This window comes from Phyllostomus hastatus, unplaced genomic scaffold (assembly GCF_019186645.2).
Source record: "Phyllostomus hastatus isolate PE091 unplaced genomic scaffold, TTU_PhHast_1.1 phas_scaffold_501, whole genome shotgun sequence".
In the NCBI taxonomy this organism is placed as follows: Eukaryota; Metazoa; Chordata; class Mammalia; order Chiroptera; family Phyllostomidae; genus Phyllostomus; species Phyllostomus hastatus.
In genome coordinates, this window is record NW_025334033.1 from 55847147 (window position 1) to 55861647 (window position 14501).

General features: G+C 35.9%; 1 protein-coding gene across 4 annotated transcripts in view; it reads right to left on the bottom strand.

Moving 5' to 3' along the window:
- CEP128 (centrosomal protein 128) overlaps positions 1–14501 on the bottom strand; it is a 349655-nt gene that overhangs the window by 315349 nt on the left and 19805 nt on the right. For 2 of the 4 annotated variants that reach the window (XM_045823798.1, XM_045823797.1), the window contains exons 4-5: positions 14092–14178; positions 762–888 (exon numbers count right to left, since the gene is read on the bottom strand). The exons of 1 other annotated variant lie outside the window; for it this stretch is intronic. In XM_045823798.1, the coding sequence (XP_045679754.1) occupies positions 762–888; positions 14092–14178 (214 nt within the window). The remainder of the gene's footprint in view (positions 1–761; positions 889–14091; positions 14179–14501) is intronic. One more of the 4 variants, XM_045823799.1, reaches the window with a different exon arrangement.

The window sequence follows — 14501 nt, forward strand, 5'->3', positions numbered from 1 at the left end:
CCTATTCTTTTCTGTTCTAAGTCTTTTTTATTCAGACATAAACCCCAGTGCTGCAGATAAGTAAAAGTATGATTAATTACAGGCAAACTAAGTGTTTTTACCTTTAAGCTAGCCAATGGATTCTAGCTGCACACCAAGGATAAAGTTCACCTGTTCTTAACAAGTGACGTAGGATATTTTATAATCAGATATTTGAAAAACTATGAAACTAGAACTTCTAATCTATAAAATGTACACGTAGTAAATCCCATTTTTGTGTTTGTTTTGATTAATGGCAGGGGCTTAAATCCAAGTTTTGCCAGGTAAAGTTCCGTGTGGTCTACGGCAGCGGTCCCCAACCTTTTTGGCACCAGGGACAGGCTTCGTAGAAGACAATTTTTCCACAGACAGAGGTAAGGAGGGGAAGGACAGGAGGAGGAACTCAGGTGGTAATTCAAGCAAAGCTCACTGGCTGGCCTGCTGATCACCTCCTGCCATGTTACCCGGTTCCCAACAGACCATGGACTGGTACCAGTCCAAAGCCCTGGGTTGGGGACCCCTGGTCTGAGGAGTTCAAACACCAAAAGTAAGACTCATAATAACAGAGTTCTAGTAAACATGTTTTTAATACTCACTATAAAATCCTTGACTGCATCTTTTAATGTTTATTTGTATGCTTTTATGTGTGGATTATACATATCCAAAGATTAAATATAATCACTATGTACTTCAGGGATTTTTTTTTAATGAAAAAAGGTTTTCAGAACATCTGTAGAGTTTACCTGTCACAGTGCCACCATCAAAGTCACTTGCACTCAGACTTGTAACAGAAATACTTCTCCCTCCTGAGCTTCTCAATAAACGTTGACTTCGCAGTTGGCCTACTGACTGTTCCAAGCTTTCTTTTAACTAAATTAAAGGACATAATGAAGGGAGATTTATTCTCTTTGAACAACTTTCAAATACGAACAAACTAGACATTTTTAAAGCTTTTTTCTAAAAATATCTCCCAAAGAGAATTTATATCAGAGAAAATGTTGAACTAAGTTTTGTGAGGGAATATAAAAATAGTGAGAATAAATATTTTAAGAACCGATTCTAACATCTGGTTATAAACAGCATCTGTCACTGACTCTTCCATCTTCTCATTACCAGAATGCAGAAGGCCTGTCTCCTGAGCTCCCAGAACCAGACCGCAACGTCTAACTGACGTGCCACCCATGCTTAGAAACACAACGAGGTCGGCATACCTGAAAAGAGGGAAAGCCTTCCTCCTGTCTAAACATTCCTTCAGAAACCCAAATCCGAAACAAACAGGAAACTGAAGAGCTGTCGCAGGGACTGCTGCTACTCAAACAATGTGAACTGCCCGAATCTGCACTGGAACATCTTTCATTCATTCAAAGACTTCAGATCCCAGGGAACTATGTGGTCTGATGTCAGATCGTCAGTACATACTAGAGGTAATAGTTCTCCAAATGCTCTCTTCAGGTTATTAGGGAGTCGGCCAGCAGCGGATATAAGAAGATATCTTTTTAGACCTAAAGAGCTACATTACATAAAAACATGCTAAGTACTCAAATAATGTCCAGATTTATACACAGATTCAATGTCCAGATTTATGTCCAGATTTATTTATCTGAAAAGAGGATGAAGCTAAAACCCAAGGGAACAAAGGGTAAAGCTGAGAAAAATCCACATACCCTGAATTGCTAAAAAACTTCAGGTCCAGATATCTTATCCAAGGGTAAATAAAAAGTAATGTTAACAAAAATAATTCTATGAAGAACAAGTCATCTATAACTGGTTAAGGAGAATGTCAAAACAAAACCATTGATTGAGAGGGTTTCCCAAAGGCAGACCGAACTAAAAGGTAGAGAACATCACTATGGGGACAGCATGTTAATCCCCTTGGGAAACTGTGCAGAAAGATACAGCTTCAGTTGAAGTGAAAGCACAGATGAAAAAATGTGAACCACAGTGAACAAATCCTTTTTCATTTTGGTTGTTTGGATTTAGCTCTTATAAAGAATCAAGGCTAAAACAGTCTGGATTAAAAGAAATAGAGTTAGAATTTCAGGAATGTACTTTAATGGTTCCTCTCATTTCTTTAAAAAAAAAAAAGGCTAAAGGCTAATACTTCTACATCCTCTGCCCTCCTGCTTCCCTAAGTTGGAAGATGTGCAATATCAACCTGCTTGACTGTTCACAACTGTAGGACCCAACCTATCATCCAGGGAAACATACAGATGAGGCCAGGGAGAGCAACATCTGCCATTACACCGACCAGACGTCCTACACAAAGAACACAGTAACTGTGTATATTAGCAATCTATGACAAAGGCTCATGATAAAATTAAACAATGTTAAAGCTAAAAATTTTAATCTGTAACATGAGAAAAGGGCTAGAAATGGAAAATGATTTTAGATCGCGCACGTTAATGACAGCTCCAGCTCTATTAACTTTTCCTGCGTTCATCTTTATCAGTCACATATTACAAGCTAACCCTGATGTCACTATTCTTTTGGAAGCAAAGTCAGCTGTCAATTCCTATTATTGCTTCTTTTGAAGGCAATCTGCCTTTTTTATCTCTGGCTATTTTTACGATTTTCTCTTTGACTCTGATTGTCAATGGTTTTACTAAGATCTGACTATGTATAGTTTTATATGCAGTTACCCCATTTTTGACTCAGAGATCCTTAAACCTGCAGCTTGATATCTTTTGTGTGTTGCACATTCTCAGCCACCATCTTTTCAAACACTGTTGAAGCCCCTCCTCTCTCCCTTCTCCTTCTAAAAGTCCAGCTGCATTTATGTTACAGCTTTTTACCATACGTTTTCCTTGCGCTTCTATGTTGTTTACTCTTTCATTGTATCATTCTTTTTGGACAACAGATGCTGCCCAACCTTTCAATTGAAAATTCTCTCTTTAACTGTATACCAAATGTTTAATCCACCAGCTGAGAATTTTAATTAATTGATTTGTTTAGCTATATTTTTCAGTTTCTGAAATTTTCTTTCGATTCTTTTTTACAGTTTCTAATTCTTTGTCAAAATTCTCAATATGTCTTTTAATTTCTTGAGCAGATTAATCATAGTTATTTTATAATCCCATGTATCTTTGTACTGTCTGTTGTTTCCCTTGCTTTTCAGTCACCTAATGTTTTATGACTGGGTATTTTTTTATCAGGTGATAGACATAATACATGAAAAATTGTAGAGATCATTTAAAGCTCTGGATGATGACATCTTCCTCAAGGAAAGATTTGGTTTTGCTACTAGCAGAAAGTCAGGCTGGGCTCACTAGGACTCCCAAATCGCCTCATCCAATTAGGAATTAAGATGACTCAAAGTTGGACTTCTGTCCCTGCTAGGGCCAGTCTATTATCAGTTTATCACTTCTCTTATTTTCAGTTCTCCATTTCTCCTAGTCAATCGCCATCTGAGTCTCTGTTGAAAGCTGGAGGGTTGCTGAACTCCAGTTTTGATCTCCCTCGCCTTTTGGGTCTATTGATCGCTCTGATCTTAGCCTCTCCGCTTCTAGCCTCTTCTGGAATCAGCTACTGCCCCGATGGAAGAAAGGAGTTCCAAATGCAGGACTTCATTCTGCTGCACTCCCATTTATGCCAGATTTTTATCACAAAATTCCTCACTGTTTTGGTTGGTCTCCGATGGGTTCATAATATTATTTTTTTACTTTACTTTTTTTTTTGCCTTTCTAGTTGATCAGAGTTAAGAGTTGATGCAAAATAATCCTATCTACCAATGCCAGAAGTAGAGCATGCCAGCATCCTTTTTATGTAGGCTTATTTGCTAACAAATCCTGAGCTGTAACTAAAAGCTGATGAACAGAACAAACTTACACACAGAGACGTACACACTCACACAATCCCTGCTAACAAAAAGAAAAAAGAAGCCACCACAGAACATATGGAAAAACACTGCAGAACAAGAGAAATGATATATATTACCCCAAAATATAGGAGAAATAACAGATGTTGAAAATAAGTCATTTCAAAAATAAGATAAAGAGACACTATTTGGCAACTTCACTTTGAAACTTTAAAAATATACAACTACATCATTAGCCACTGAACAGATGAACGGGATGATAAAAACCAAAATATAAAATGTGAAAAGTAAACAAGTGGGATAAAGTTTCTTTTCCTTTTTTTTATTCTATCACTACTTATCCCCTCATACCCTCCTCTGCCACCTCCTCTCCCCTTTTCCCTCTGGTAATTACCATACTATTGTCTGTGTCTATAAGGATTGTTGTTTTTGTTTTTTTGTTTTTTGCTTAATCTCTTCACCTTTTTCACCCAGCCCTGCAATGCCCCGCCCCTCTGACAACTCTCCGTCTGTTCTCTGTATGTATGAGTCTGTGTCTATTTGTTTGTTAGCTTATCTTGTTTATTAGATTCCACATATGAATGAAATAATACGGTATTTAACTTTCTCTGACTGGCTTATTTCACTTGCATAATGTTTTCCTGGTCCTTCCATGCTGTGGCAAAAGGTAAGATGCCCTTCTTTTTTATAGCCAAGTAGTATTCCATTGTGTAAATGTCCCACAGTAAAGTTTTTTCTAACATTTTTATAAATGTCATGGCAAAAACATGTCCTTCACCTCAAATACAAAACTAAAAATGTAACATTTAAAATATACCCTTAGAGTAGCAATAACACGACACTGCACAAAATGTAATCATGATGTATGAAGTCAATCTGGTCATTCTTACAACACAAAGAGATAAGGAGGTAAGATGTAAAATAATAAAAGTGGTTTTGAAATATTGTAGGACTATAACTTCCAAACAGGTGCAAAAACAAACCAAATTTAAAATTAACTGAAAACAAAACACATTAATAACACGCAATTTAACATTAAGTTAGTGTGTTATGTTGCTGAAACTAAATCAATGCTCCGCACAAGACTGAGGTACAGATTGCAGGGACAGATTCTCAAGAGTCTCGTGTTTCAACATCACCACGTACCACGTGATGATTCCATCTCCCCACCTTTTCCCACATCTGAAATACTGTAAAACCAGCATCAGAGGACATGCAATGACCTATGTTCACAACTTGATATAAATGTATCACTTACATATTAGGTCTATTCTTTTATCTCTGTTCATTTGATATTAGGCTAAGACAACTGAAGCATTACTACTATGTGCCAGTACAAACAAAACTTAGGCACTGAAATTGAACTGTAATACCTGTTTATAAGGTGGTTATCCAAATTGCCAAGACATGCTTTTAAACTCAGAAGTCAAGCTCAGTAGGCTCCCTCTATCCAGAGAAGAAATAACTTGAACATCAACGGATTAAAATGTATAAAAACACTTCAAATATGCATAATATGCAAGTTAATAATACTCAAGGAGAAAAAAAGTCATTTGGCCACCATTAGAAAATGCTAGGGAACCAACTAGATTATGGAAGCTAGCAAATAAATGAATTTCTTAAAAACTACATAAGCTTTTAGACGAACACTGAAATAAAAATACCAAATTTTAAAATGCTCATAGAGATGTCTGAAAGCCCTGCAATTTCTCTATTTGAAAAAGTCTGATTAGACACAAAATATAAGTCAAGCTCAATGCATTTTTTTTTTAAGTTTATAACTCAAAAGGACTGACTACATCGCGAACCAAATCTACAAAAGGAGACCCCCCCCATGCAGCCAAGGGCACCTCAGACAAGAGATGCGGTCGTTAAAAACATGCTTCACGAGGACCAGAGACAAGCCTGGCAATGCTTTCCTCCGCTGCCCTACTCTCTCTTCTGCTTTGGCTCCTTTCCGCATCCTTCACACTGGATCAGATCACAGCTTTCACAAGTGCTTTATTTTGAGGATGAAATAAAATGATGTACATAAAATAGTTAGAACAATGTCTAGTGAAGATTAGCATGATCACAAATATGGTAGTTTTTACTGTTATAATTACAGGCAATGAATATGAGAGCAAAAAAAGTGCATGGAATGAAGAAATGGGATGTTTTTTAATCTGGAGAAGCTCTTTCAAAAAGTTTGTCATCCCCTAAAAATGACTTCATCGAATTCCCTGGTTGCTCACACAGTCCTGAAAGGTGGCAGTGTCAATGCGGAATCAGCTATTTCTTCTATAATCCCACACACAACTGCTCCATAATGTTATTCAAATTTCATTTCCAGCATTACCACTCATTTCTTCACTGCACTTTCATCTTTGTTGACCAATTGCTTTTTTTGATTATTTATTTTTGTACGATAGCATGCAGAGCTATCGTTGGAACACAGAGGTAACACAACTATACATTTTCACTGTCTGTGACCAATCAGCAACAGACTTCAAAAGCAGTGATCTGTTGTTATTCACGGAGTGATGTGTGAATGGAAAAAGCTAGCAAGCAAAATTTGTACTGCATGCAGTTACTTATATTTATTCTACTGTGTTAACTGAAATTTGAATTGTGTGTTTGGGGACTGGTGTTAATTGGCCAAACAAGGACAATGAACTTCAGGCACATCGGAATCATGCAACAGGACTGCTGTACTTACTTTACAGCGTCTATCTGCTCCATACATTCAAAAGAGGTTTTACAGCCATATTCAGTGGAAGAGTATGCTAACTCCTATTCACCTCGGATTGGAACTGTTTGTTTGTTTAAGTAAAAACTACTGCAAAATTCATAATTACAAACTTCTTGACCACTCTCTAGGAAGGAATGGTTTCCAAGCAGTAGTAACAGCTACAAAACTAGGCACTAACTCCACAGTGTTAGGAATGCCTAAGATACAAATCAATCAACAAAATTAGGCTTCAGTAAGACAAGATAAATGACAACCAAAAAAAAGCATATATTTCCTTGGTCAGTATATAACATCAGTAATTGTTTCATTAAAAACCAGTGTACCTCACAAAGTCACAACCTCAACAAAATTAATCCCATTCTTAACTAAGCTTATTGTGAAAGGGGAAAAAAAATCACACTAAAAACAGTCACTAGGAAATTCTTAAAAGATATCTACCATTATCCCACAAAGAGACAATAATGGAAATAAAGTAGAAATAGTGATTACTATATTTATGCATGAGTAATAAATGTAGTAGCTACCACATATTCATCAAACAATTAGCTTCCAAACAACTAAAAACCCCAACTTAAAAAACAAAGAAAGTGAGCAACAACTTTGAGAAAATTCTAAGTGCTGTAATTTAAAGTAGGCTTTAATTTTGGAAGCCATTTAAAGATTCCATTTAGTTTCTTCAGATTGCCCCTTATTTTCATACTAAGAAAATAAATCCTGTAACATGGAAATTTAGACATGTATAGATAACTACACTTAGCTACACAGCTGAGCAGAATTTGGAAACATCTAAATATTTTGTCTAGTCATTCAGTCTTGTTTTCATCTGACACTGAAAAGTCGGTATTTAGCAAACATTCACAATGTACAGTATATACAACACTGGTGACCATGGAGACAGCTTCTTTTGTAAGTTTTTTTTTAAGATTTTTTATTTATTTATTTTATTTTTAGAGAGGAAAGGGAGGGAAAAAGAGAGAGAGAGAAACATCAATGTGCGGTTGCTAGGGGTCATGGCCTGCAACCCAGGCATGTACCCTGACTGGGAACCCAACCTGCGACACTTTGGTTCGCAGCCCGCGCTCAATCCACTGAGCTATGCCAGCCAGGGCCTTTTGTAAATTTTGATATATCTATAATGTTCACAAAATATTCAAAGTACTTCAATTTATAGATGTTAGGGGTCAGCTTGGCAAAGTACACGGCAAAAACAGAGGCAGAAAAGAAGTCGCTTTAACAATACCAGGATGGTATTGTCTGTCACCCATAGGCACTCTGCTTGTTCGAGTGCTTCATGCTTGGCTTTCCTTTGCTGCCTATTTCTCTGCAGAAACCAAGGCTGATCTAGCATGGACTGCAAAATAGAATGGCTGTAGAGTTCATTTTATCAGCTCTTCCTGAGTTCCTTACAATCTACCTATTTTCTACTGTAAAACTAAAAGGAAGATGAGGAAAGGAGGCAGCTGGGGAGAGAAGTTTTATATAATTAATCAAGAATGCAAATCTATAGTTTGCACACTTTTCTGGTTCCACAATCTGATACTAAAATGTATTTTGAAAATGGTTACTGCTATTTTATTTACTAAAAAAATCATCAGCTGCAGCCGGTCTAACCTCCCTGTCCATAGGCTGATTTATGGAAATGGAAGACCACAATAGTATTCCTGAAATTTAAAAATTCCATTTCAAATGACGTCACTTTTATTTATGTCACCATTTTATTTTTAAATGAAAATCCAAATATTCAGAACCATATATCACATTCTCACAATTTTTAAAGAATTTTTAACCCTTTGCTGGCGTAGCTCAGTGGATTGAGGGTGGGCTGTGAACCAAAGCATCGCAGGTTGGATTCCCAGTCAGGGCACATGCCTGGGTTACAGGCCACGGCCCCCAGCAACCACACATTGATGTTTCTCTCTCTCTCTTTCTCCCTCCCTTCCCTCTCTGTCTAAAAAATAAATAAATCTTTTTAAAAAAGAATTTTAAAAATATTTCCACATAATATTTTGAATGTCAATAAATGAACATCCATGGAAAATGGAAGGCACTCCTAAAAGTACATGACTGTATTTTGGGTAGTCAAACAATTTACTCTTGAACATAGAAGAGAAAAAAGCAACATTATGCATGCTATCTAATTGAGTATGTACTTTGATATCAAAATACTCAGATATACATATCACCGTGAATGGCCCAACACATTATGTTGTTTATAGTCACAATGACACTCTCATGAAACTCTCATGACATTAGGCCCAATGAATCCAAAAAAGGAAAGAATACGTACTGAATGATTGTAATATACCGAGTACTATATTAACATAATAAATGCTTGAAGGTGGAGGACTTATTGGATGGATGTTTAAAATAACAAGAATGTAGTGTGTTTAACAAGTGCCTTACTAACAAGTTGTAACAAGTGCGACAACTTCAGTAAGTGTTATCATGAGGATTATATGCTTATGTTGATTTTTAGGATGATGAAACTCAAATTCAGAAAAGTTTGATAGGTTGCCCAAACTAAATGGTTTCTGGCTGAAAAAACAAGATTCCATTTGAAGTCTGACTCCAAAATCTACATTTTCCCACTAGACTTAAAGCAAAATTCTGTGAAAATTATTCTCCTGTCCAGTAGTTTCCTGAGAGACTTGGTAATAAAATTTTAAACATAAAACTCTAAGAACCTAATTCCGAAGATCCAAAATATAGTTTTTTTAAAAAAGGAAGCCAGCAGAGTTTAATTGTGACCAGTTCTCTCCTTCAGGACAATTAATAAAGCTCAGCCAGAGAGAAAAGGGCAGATACTACAAGTGGCCTGTCCTTCTGGTGTGTCACTAAGTATATTTGGCGACTGAAACCCACTGAATAGAAGAAAAACCTGGACTGTATTATGTAACACTTAATTCTTCCAAAGTTCACATGCCAGATGGTAATACCCTATTAGTCCCACAGGGAAATTTTAATCAGAGTACCTAATTAGAAGAAAAATTACCTATTAATGCAAGCCTCTAAGGTCTAATTTGATATTACTATATGTTAACACGTCTTTACTTTAAAAATGAATAAACAAGTTGATGTGAATCAAGGGAACTGTATTTTTCTTTTATACCCATATTAACTACCATAGCCTCATCAGCTACATTCCACATTTCTACTACATATTAACCTCTTATGTTGAATAATATTTCTTGAGGGCATTCTATTTTATAGAATTAACAGAAAAATAAACCCTGTTGTCTCATGAATAGGAACACAATGTTCTCGAAATATTCTAAACACTAAGCTAATCAACTGCACTATTTAACACTAGAGTATAATATGTTCTAAATGTTCAATATAAGCTTTCAAATAAAACCTTCCCCACAGGTCCTCTTTGTCCTCAGACCTCCCAAGAAATTTACAAAATGAGAAATAATACAGGGTGACAATTCCTTAAGGTCATCGAGTTCATTGAGCCCAAAGACCCTTAGCCATACTGTCCAAGTAAATATGGCTCATTGGCAGGCACGGCTACAAGAAAGACTAGTGAGAAGTCAATGGTTGTTACTTAGGCAGAAGGGGACAATCGATGCTGGTGTAGGTTAGCTGCAGAATCTACCATGATGCCAAAACTGCCAACCTTGACAACCTGTCAATGCCAGCTGTAGCTCAGCACCAGATTTCTTCCCAATTCTGTGTCTGTATTTGTTCCATCTAACTCTAATTTCTGGCACAATACCAGCGATGATGTTAATGGCATGGGTGACAATGGGCTTCTCTTTTTCTATCAGTTAAGATATTCGCCAAAACCTAGTTTATCAATGTAAATTGCATAACCCTTCAATTTTCAGAATCATAAATTTACAACATCACAGGAATGTGCGCAACCATGAGGTAAATAAGGTAAATGAATCTAGACTCTGGGTTTTAGGATAACATCTTGTCCTCGGCTCTGATGAGCTGGGCAAGTTGGAGACCATTCTGTGCCCCAGTGTTTTTATCTTGTACGTGAGGATAATAACAGTATCTGCCTAACAGGATTGTTGAGAGAATGAAATGAGTTGATATAAGAAAAAAAAACACCTGGGATATACCAAGTTTATGAAGAATTTCCCAGAGACTATGATAAGGCAGGTAGGTGCTGCTTCTCTCCCAAACCCCACAGGCCCCACTGCTGATCCTCTAAGACTGCTCAGCTCCTCACAGATAAGCCTCACATTCATAAGCAAAGAATTAAATTTAGGGTTGGAGGCTATAAAGATTCAAGGAAACAATAGTGAAATTACATACTTTATTTTTATCGCTGTTCAAGTACAGTTGTCTCCATTTTCCCTCCACCACTCCCCCCTGCTCCACCCATCCCCACCTCCCAGCCTCAATCCTACCCCCCTTTGTCTTTGTCCATGTGTCATTTAAACACGTTCCTTGATGCCCCTTCCCCTGTTTTCCCCCATTATCCCTCTCACCCCGCCCCTCTGGTTACATCAATGTGTTTTTTATTTCCATGTCTCTGGTTATATTTTGCTTCCTTGTTTATTTTGTTGATTACATTCCACTTATATAATGAGTGAATCAAAAATGATGGTACATTTACACAATGGAATACTATGCAGCAGAAAGAAATTACGTACATTTTAAGGAAAAGTAGTCAAAAAGGTGACTCTTGACACTTAGGCCTTACAACACTGACAGCAATGATTCTCACAGTTCTCTTGTTGGGGGAGAGCATCTCAGGAGGAAAACATTGCATCAATTATTTATTTCCCCCCTCACCAATTGGCAAATTATGTTCACAAAATTAAACCCCAATAAAAGAAATATTTAAATGCCTATATAAAACACCCCTTTCCTGAGGTTCAGCAATACAATCATTTATAAAACCTAAGTTAACAGTAAACGTTCTTGTCTTCTCTAGAGCAAAACAGTTGATCTCGTTTTCTAGGAAATCTATTTTTAAAAGAAAGAAATGCTAATTTAAATAAGGCAACAGATAGCAGGGAGAAAATTTTTAACAGTTGAACACTGGTTAAAATGAATTAAGCTGTTACAGGATTTATTTTAAAATATAGCAGGTTTCACAGCAAGAGGACTTGTAGGAGTTGCAGCATAGTCTCAAAAATAAAAATTAAAAAAAAAAAACAATCTCCAGTGTTCCTCCCTAAACAGCACATACATTGATTAAAAGAAAATAAAAAAGATAATACTACCATATACTTAAAGGGCTTCAGGAATATAAACAGAAAGATTCAGACAAATTATATGATACCAGGCACATTATGTATACTCCTTTTAAGGTATATCATACTTTTGGACTATAAGACATACTTTTCCCCAAATTTGGGGGGAATTGGGGGTGTGTCTTATAGTCCAAATGTAGCTTACCTGGTTCGCTGAGGGGTAGGCAAGGAGTGGCAGCCTATGTTATTTATGTTGTTAAATATTTTACCACATTTTTTGCTTCAAAATTTTTTTCCTATTTTCCTCCTCTAAAATCTAGGTGTGTCTTATGGTCCTAAAAATATGGTAATATATGCCATAGCAGTAAATATTTAAATGCTAAGAAAGCAATGTTCATTGAGGAGCCCATCAGAATCCCTTGTGAAAAGCACTCTTTCTGAGTTGTACATCTTCCCAAAGACTATGGCAGGTGCAGCCCGAGGTAACTTATAGGTGGCAGGGTGAACGTCACTCTCTATCAGGGGAATATAACATAAGGCAAGGAGTGACATGACTCCTGTGATATGTTGGAGGGAAAAATCACTAAGGACCAACTGTTTTAACAGCCCCAAAATTTGGGGAAATTAAGACGGAGCCTCTACTAGACTAAGTTACAGTCTGAAGCCAAAGAAAGACTCTTGTTCTTCTGTGTCTTATTTTTTATATGAGGGGCTTTGCATTCTACATACTAAAAACTCAGAGGGAAATGAGGTACCATTGAGTGTGTTTACTTTCCATATATAAAACCACACCCCAGACTTCAGTATTATTCAACTCGAGGCCTACCACAAAGGCTTACTGCCATAGTGGAACACATTTTCTGTGTTCAATGCTTATCCGTACAGAAGTTTCTCTAAAACATAATTTCATTTCCCAATTGCAAACTCAAAGAAAATTTGCTACCATAAGTAAGCATTTAATATTCAACATGACAAACTAGGATCGTTCTCTGTTAGTAGTTAGTGTTCAATTTTTCACAAATAAATTAAAAAGCAAATAACAACTCCCATTATTAATAAGGTAGTTTAATCTATAGCATTTCCTGAGCTACGCAAATATACCAACTCTATAGCTCCATCTGACACATAATACCATAAATCATAAAAATCTTTTAGCAGCAAAAAAAGCCCAAGTTTATTTTCTAAGTGAAAGTAGTAGAAAACCCTATGACAGAAGATATGTTTCCCTGGGTACAAGCAATTGGTTTCCAATTAGAAGCAATTAGTTTCCAATTATAAGCAAATAATAACTATGCTTCTGTTTTATAAAAAGATAACAAATCACCAATTATAACTTGGAAGTTATGTGACAATTCAGTATAGCACAGATATGTATAAAACAATCATTATAGTACAAATATAATACTAATCTTCTTATTAAAGTGCATATACATAATTGGAAATGTGAAAAAATAAATTTAATTGGGTTTCTAAGAGTTTGCAGATGAATTAAATTTCAAAAGAGGGAAATGATAGATTGAATTAGCAAAATATTAATAAAAATATTATATTTACTCCTGATTCTTGGATATGTTTCCTTTCACATCCCCATGTGAAGTAAGTACAAACTGGCATACCCTTGAGAGGGTAATTTTGAAATATCTAGCAAACTGTAAGTACACATATCCTTTAACCCAACACTCGGCTCCCAGGAAGCATGTGATTAAAGAAAAACACATGTACCATAATGGCCACTGCTACATTATTTAAAATAACACCAAACCCCAAAAAATAAATAAATACTAGATACACCTATACTATGGAGTACTGTGTAACCATTCAAATGAATGAGGTATGTGTCATATAGAAAATGATATAAATATATATTCCTAAATAATAAAAGTTGCATAACTTTACATATGATTCCAGCTTTTAAACCAATCAAAAGTATGCTTATACAGGCATAGAAAATCTTTGGAAAGAAATACAAGAAAGTCTCAAAATCGTTACCTCTTTGGAGTGGGACTCAGAAGGGCCAGAAGGGAGGAGTTTTATTATTTATTTAAACAATGAGTGTCTATTACTTTAAAATAAACCATCCTTAAAATTCTTAACTCCCCATGAGAGGTATCTGAGCCCAAATTTAATAAATCTCAGTTTAATTCATGTCCTGAGTTTTTCCCCCTCTGACTTAACACTTTCAAATTCAGCAGAATCTAATCAGCATGAGCTAGTTGGCAATCCATCTGACCTAAATTTAAACTACAAAATTGTGAAGCACTCTAAAAGTTCAAACTGTTCACAATGATTATCTCTTTTAGCTCACATCCCTAATCCTCAACTCTGCATTTCCAAAAAGGTAAGAGAAAATACAAACATGCAAACATTCTTACGTGTTCTATAGCACCTGCCTGTCCATTACTATATTCTCGATATTGTCCAAGCATCTGGTCTACTTGTCGTAGGTTTCGACTGGTGTCCTTAAGAAAGAAAATGGACTTTATTAATTTTTCCAAACAACATTTTTCCCAATCAGTCTTATTAGTATGTCAAACAGCTAAATCAATCATTTGTAAAAGATACACTTTATATCATAGTTAAGTTAGATATCAATATACTTCATAAATAAATATCAATTAAATCTTATTAACATAACTGAGAGAAAAACTAAAATCCATCTGCAATTTACTGGTATGAGTTCTGAAGCACATAATTTAAGTCCTTATCCAAGGTTTCAAAATAAGTTGACAACAAAACCAAAAACAAACAAAAAAAATCCTCATTATCAATTTGTGCACTCTTT